The following is a 6355-nucleotide window of genomic DNA, read 5'->3' as shown; positions in this document are numbered from 1 at the left end:
TATTTTTACGACAAAACATGAATGAACATTATTCCTGATTTGTGATCGTAAGGTTCCTTCATATGTTACAATCATTGGCAACGAGTTTCATTTCCCTCTGAGAGAAAGCTACGTTTTGTATTATATTTCTTTCATCCGTAAAATCAGTCACTCTCGGTTGGGTTTGAATCCACGACACTCGTGTTTAGAGACGAGGGAGAAAGAAGATATCACAACAGTCAATTCATCAAATAGCCTCACTTCTTAAAAAACAAACAGTCGTTAATACCAATTAAAGAAAAACCGTGCGAGGTCGCTCAGTGGTAACGGACTAGACTATCATTCCGGAGGTCACGGGTTCAAACCCCGTTGAATATGACTAAGGTTTTTCATGGCTTTCCTCAGTTACAAAGGCAAATGCCGGATTGGAAATTTACGTACCATGATTTACCACTACCTTAATCACCATAAATAATTATCATAATCATTAAAACATTGAAATCAGTTAAATACATAGAAGACATTGTCTATAACATATCACAATAGAAACAGAATCACAACAATAGTCCACAGTCTACTAATTTACCCGAAGATAATAAACACTCAATATGATGTAGATGTAAAAGCGTGTATAAATAAATCTAAATAAAAACTAATAAGAAGAATTCGATAAATAAAATTTTGAGGAAAATTAAAAGTATTCGTAAAACAGATTCAAGAGGATTCTTGAAATACATAACTACACTGAACAGTAAAGATGTCAAACATAAGTACGCAAAATTCAGTGAGGATTCCCAAGGAAACATGGTTACAGACATACAGGAATTATTGACATATCTAGAAAGATTAATTTGATTAACTTAATAATAATAATAATAATAATAATAATAATAATAATCCTTGTTGTCTCGCTAACGAATGCAGACAGCAGAATCAAGGATTGTTGTTCCCATGGCAATGTAAAAATCACCAGTGACATCATCTTTAGTCCATTTTCTAACCTAAACAAGTATATTGATATTAACTATTTTTATTAAAGGAATATACGCCTAGGTATGGTATATTTATTTTAATTTATTTTACTCAGCATTTTTTGTTAAAATTTTATATCACATTGTCTGTTCAAACGGGAACCATAGGCCTAGTACTAGTACTAATCAATAAAAAACAAGTGTAATAAGAAAACATATCTTATCAAGTGTTATTGGTAATCGTCTGTATCTGGCACCAGTCGACGTGGTTTGTATCCACTGTATTGCGACAGTTTATACAGCATTATTTTTAAATCGATTGTACTGATAATGAGTTTTGTTTAAATATTGTACACTATCAAGCATTATTCTTCGTCATAGGTATGACCCCATGTACAGTATTTCCAGTCTGTATGACTCAAGAGACCATGAAAGCCTCCTTTCTCTATCAGTGTCCACTATAACTATGAAAATATTAAAATACGCGCTACTGGACCAGCATAACCAGATACAATTTCCGATTATTTAAGTAGAAATCCCATTAGAGATGATGATGATGATGATGATGATGATGATGATGATGGTGATGATGATGAAAGGATAAATTCGTCTATTTGGTGTATTCAGCCTGTGAACGTTGAATGTTAGTTCTGTCTTGCCATATACAATGTTATATACTGATAGGCATGTGTTGTGTTATTACAGGAAATGAAATATTTTGAAAACAAACAACATATTAATGTTTTTAGAGTTATTTCGCAAAGAAAAGTAAAAGAAAATCATTATATTCGGTATAACAGTTATAACGTTATAAGACAGTAGACAGGCTAGCAAAGAATGTCAAGAATAAAGACACAAACATAAGTAGTAACTTTCAACTTATTGACATTTTTGGTAAAATATACAATTTAACCTAGTAAACAAATACGTATAGAAATATTATTAAACAAATTATCGACTACAATGCAAAATAATCTCTCTTTTATATTAGAAAATATGGCATAACTCATGTACCAGTTTACACTTACCCTAAATATAAAAATTCAGAGTTGGAGTGGGAAACACTTTCAATACTGCAGTTACGTGACTAACAATAAATATAATAAAACCATTCATACATACGGGAAAAAAATTGAATTTAAATATAGTGAATGATGAAATGTTACTAGAAATTCGTTTATATGTCTTCTTAAATAGTGAAGTGGTGTTCTCTTAAAACGTACAATATTATTATTATGGTAATTATCCATTTTATTGTAGCTTATACTGGCTAGTAAGGAGACGAGAGGACTTACCCAAAAATCTTGTCCGTTAAAAATAAAAACAAGAACAACATCCGATGTTTAATAAAAACCTATCCTGTGTATTTCTTCTTTAGGAAATGATCACTGATATTTTGGAATACCGATAAGTATAGTTCACATTTTACTATTCCAGTAATAGTTTATAGTCATCAGGTATGCCGTCAGTTGGCAGCATTATTTTGTTGATACTTCTGGTATCAGCACGTACCTTGGAAGCTGAAACAATGCTTGTTTCCAAGCAACAGTTATCGAGATGGAACTGAAGCTGCTGCTGCTGCTGCTCTGTGTTTGGGCTGTCAAAGCCATGGACGACGAAGAGGTGGACAATGAGGGTTTCCTAGGCAAGTAAGACGTTTAATTTTGTATCATTGTGCATGTCTGAATTCATTTCCTTTTTTTTAAATCGTATTCTGTGTTATTTACAATCAGTATTAACTTCTGATATTATTAAAATGTGATGTACTTGTTTGACAGAATTGTATACTGAATTTTGGTTGAAATATGCATCGTATTCTGCGTCCCAGTTACCACAGATATGGTTTTCGAATTATAAGTAATCTTCCTATCTACATCATTTGTTAAAAAATATTGATTGATTTTGTTTGGCTTTAGTATTTGCAAGTTAATTTACACGAAACATTTGTAGGTAACATTTCAGATTTATTTTTTTACTCGAAAGTGTCAATGCATTAAAATGCAGTTAGTGTTTGCTCTCAGAGTTTCTTTCCTGATTTAGATGACGCACTTCCTATCTTAAATTAATTTTATTTCCTCCTACTAAACAATGTTTTAAGTCAAGTAAACATTTGGAGAAATTTAAAAACATTTTTAGCAGTTTCTCATTCTCTTCAAAATTCATTTCTATAGGTAATCATCCCTCAAACGGAAACGGTGAATTCTGATATATAAGGTTCAGATAAAGTAGATGTATCAGGATAGGTTGTATAGCTGTATAGGACAGGGCCTTGACTTGCTTCAGAACACTACCTCCTTCCACTAGCTAAAACTCTACCTGCTGGGAAAAGCCCTCCCTACCCTCTAGCTAAAATTTCAGTGAACTGGTTGGGGGGCACAGATAGCTAGTTAATGTTTGTAAACAAAACGCACGGATCAAGGATGCCTATATTGCCTATCCTGAAACAGCTACTTTATCCGAACCATACTGATATATTATCAAAATTCCACAAAGGTCTTCGTTGATCATATCTGAATGCTTTTGAAGCCAATGAGTCATAAAGTAATTCTCTTCACAGTGCCAAAGCAGTATTCGAGCAACGTGGAGCGGTTCGATGACCTGGAGCGACAGAAGACATACTTATTCTGGTTCCAGAAGCAGAACTGGGAAATGGCGCAACTGATGTGCAGTTCGCAACATGCGATCCTGGCCGAACCGCAGACGGTCGACGAGGCCAACTTCTTGTCCCAGGCCATGGCGGAGAGTGAACAAACAGGTGAGAGATACATTGTCCTTTTTGTGATGTCTGTATATGAGAACCTTTCCGCTGCACTACATATCTCGTTTCAGAGTTTGATGACATGTGGCTAGGAGGCCGCCTACAACCTGACGAGAAGACTTTCGGCTACATCCAGTCGCACACCATCTTGCCATTCGAGCAAACGAGGATGGAAGGCAAATTGTGGCCACCGTGGGCTAACTTTTCTAAGGAGACGGGAGGTATCATTTCCGACAAGTTCTTTGACCATGCGATAAGAAAGTGCCTCGCCATGGACCGGGGAGGGCACGACAGTGCCCAGTTCTTGAAATTGGCGTGCGACAGCATGCGTCCCTTCATCTGCGAGAAGAGTGAGTGAGTCCGCAATTCAGACTCGTGCAACTCGCCACAAATAGGACGCTATAGTAATGTTTTCGTTTGGCAGGTATGGACCCTTTCGTGGAGCCGATTCCTCTGTGGCCCAAATTCAAGAGCGAGGAGTTCGTGTACCTTATAGTGCGCGCCAAGGCCACATGGGAGCAGTCAATGGCATGGTGCCTCACCAACAAGATGCGGCTCGCCGTCACAGAGAGTATGAAAAACGCACACGACATATCGTACCATATGCTGCGTACGCGGCCCGGTGAGTAAGAGCCTGTGCAGAGTTTGTGTAGTTGTGCTGCGGTTCCTGCTCAGTGCTCACACTAAACGTTTTGCAGTGATAGAGAACGCGTGGCTGGGGGGTCACTACAGTGCAGAACGACATGTCTGGGAGTGGCTGTATTGGTCGAAGCCACTCAGTTCTGTGCGGAACCCCGTAACTGGCTACCCGCCCTGGTATAAAGGTCAGCCCAGCGTGAATAAGGGCGGAGTACTCATTGACCGCCATCTGTCTTTGGACGCAGTTTTCATCCCGACGCGCGTCACGCGACAACGTGACTTCGTGTGCATGGACGGTGAGTACGCAGAAGTCGGCATCGGCATAGCTTCATAGCTTGACCAAAGTCACAAACCTTGTCTCTCTTTGTAGATGTGTCCACTTCAGCGCGCATGCAGTGGTTTCAGATCAGTAAGGATTGGTATCTGTATCTGGGCAAGGCGTCTTGGGTGCAGATGCAGTTCCACTGTGATATGCTGGCACCCAATGTCACGAACGAAGCCAACAAGTCGAGGGTACTCATGCTGAAGACACGAAACGAGCTGGAGAAGCTAGTGCGCCTCATAGCTTGGTTTCATATAAGTAAGTGCTCATCTCTCGGTTCGATATTGACCATTCCGCTCCACGACCCTCATTCCTTATCTCATTCTCATAGCAATTCGACACCTCTGGCTGGGGGCGCAGATGAACGTAGGCTCTAAGGAATGGTCATGGATGGACGGCTCAAAGTTCTCTGAGGAGTACAATGTCCTTCCCTGGGTAGAGCCGCACAATAAAACCCTCGACATGAACCGCTGCCTCAACTTCGACCGTGAAGACCACTACAAGCCCATCATATATGGCCTAGCATGCCACTTCGTGCAAAACTTCATATGTCAAGGTAATAATATATCCTGGATTTTCTTCCACATGCTTGCAGACAGTTGTGCAAAGTTTCTCTCTCAGTTCCAGAACTGGGTTGTTCGCCCGACGAGTGCAAAGTTCAGACGCTGCAAGAGAGTAGCTCACCCATGGAGACTAGATACGCCGCAAAGAATTCTCCACAGGACCAGCTGGTACCACCTGGTCGTGGTCCGCATACATCTAGCGTGTCGGAGAAACCTGCCCTTGAGATCGAACGCAACGTATCAGAGCAAGATACGGAAGAGCCCGTAGCTGAAGGTGTAACTTTATCAGAGGCGGAAAGACTGGAAATTGAAAGATCTGTAACTTCAATTGAAGGCCTCAATGAAACGATAGTAAAGTAAATTTGATTCATAAGAAAGAAAATATGTTTCTTACAATAAATGTAGGAAATTATATTATTTGATGTGTCACTAAATTTTTATTATCTCGTTTTGAATTTACTGCATACTGGAATATGTAGTCATGCAGCTCAAAAACTTTACCATATAAAATGTTAACTGCTACGTGAATTTAGATACAACACAAACGTGGTCACAGTGCTGACTTTTCGCATAACAAATGAAATAAGACTTCGATGTTCACTTACGTGAACGCGCATCCGATTCCGATAGGTGGTCAGATTCGTCATGATGCATCGGCATTACTAGCAATTTGTCTTCTCACAGTCTGTGTAGTATAAACAGAAAAGTGTTCACCAACATTGTCGTTAATGAAATTACAATAAAGCTCCTGCTTGAGAGAGAATTACTTTTATGGCAAGCAAAATCCAGATGGTTGTCTTCCCGCTCTGGATCTATAATTTGTTATTACTACTACCTTTTTTTAACTTTCTTAACATAAATTGTCCTTATTTATAGTTTGAGCACAACACAATTTAGAGAATAAAATGTGTAGGTAAATACATGCACATAGGGCGTCCGATGGACTACTGCTTATATTTGAGCGTTAGTCGAGGCAAACTATAGTGTGGAATGACAGCTGTGATAGTGGATTGTTTTTTCCACGTTGTAGTTGCAAAGCTCTACGCGCTCAATGTTCACGGAAGCATGTGTAAGTAATATGAAGGGGTCAGAGCCATAGTGGGCCAAGTGCCATACATTAAAA

At 39.0% G+C, this 6355-nt stretch overlaps 1 protein-coding gene across 1 annotated transcript; it reads left to right on the top strand.

Moving 5' to 3' along the window:
• Positions 1-6355, top strand: LOC138715062 (uncharacterized). The gene is made up of 7 exons (XM_069847536.1): positions 1-3705; positions 3780-4058; positions 4133-4330; positions 4407-4643; positions 4718-4927; positions 5001-5225; positions 5291-6355. Exons 1-7 carry the CDS (start codon positions 3465-3467, stop codon positions 5590-5592), a joined length of 1692 nt encoding a protein of 563 aa, XP_069703637.1. The 5' UTR covers positions 1-3464; the 3' UTR covers positions 5593-6355.

This window comes from Periplaneta americana, chromosome 15 (genome assembly GCF_040183065.1).
Source record: "Periplaneta americana isolate PAMFEO1 chromosome 15, P.americana_PAMFEO1_priV1, whole genome shotgun sequence".
Lineage (NCBI taxonomy): Eukaryota > Metazoa > Arthropoda > Insecta > Blattodea > Blattidae > Periplaneta > Periplaneta americana.
This window is presented reverse-complemented; position numbering and strand designations above follow the sequence as displayed.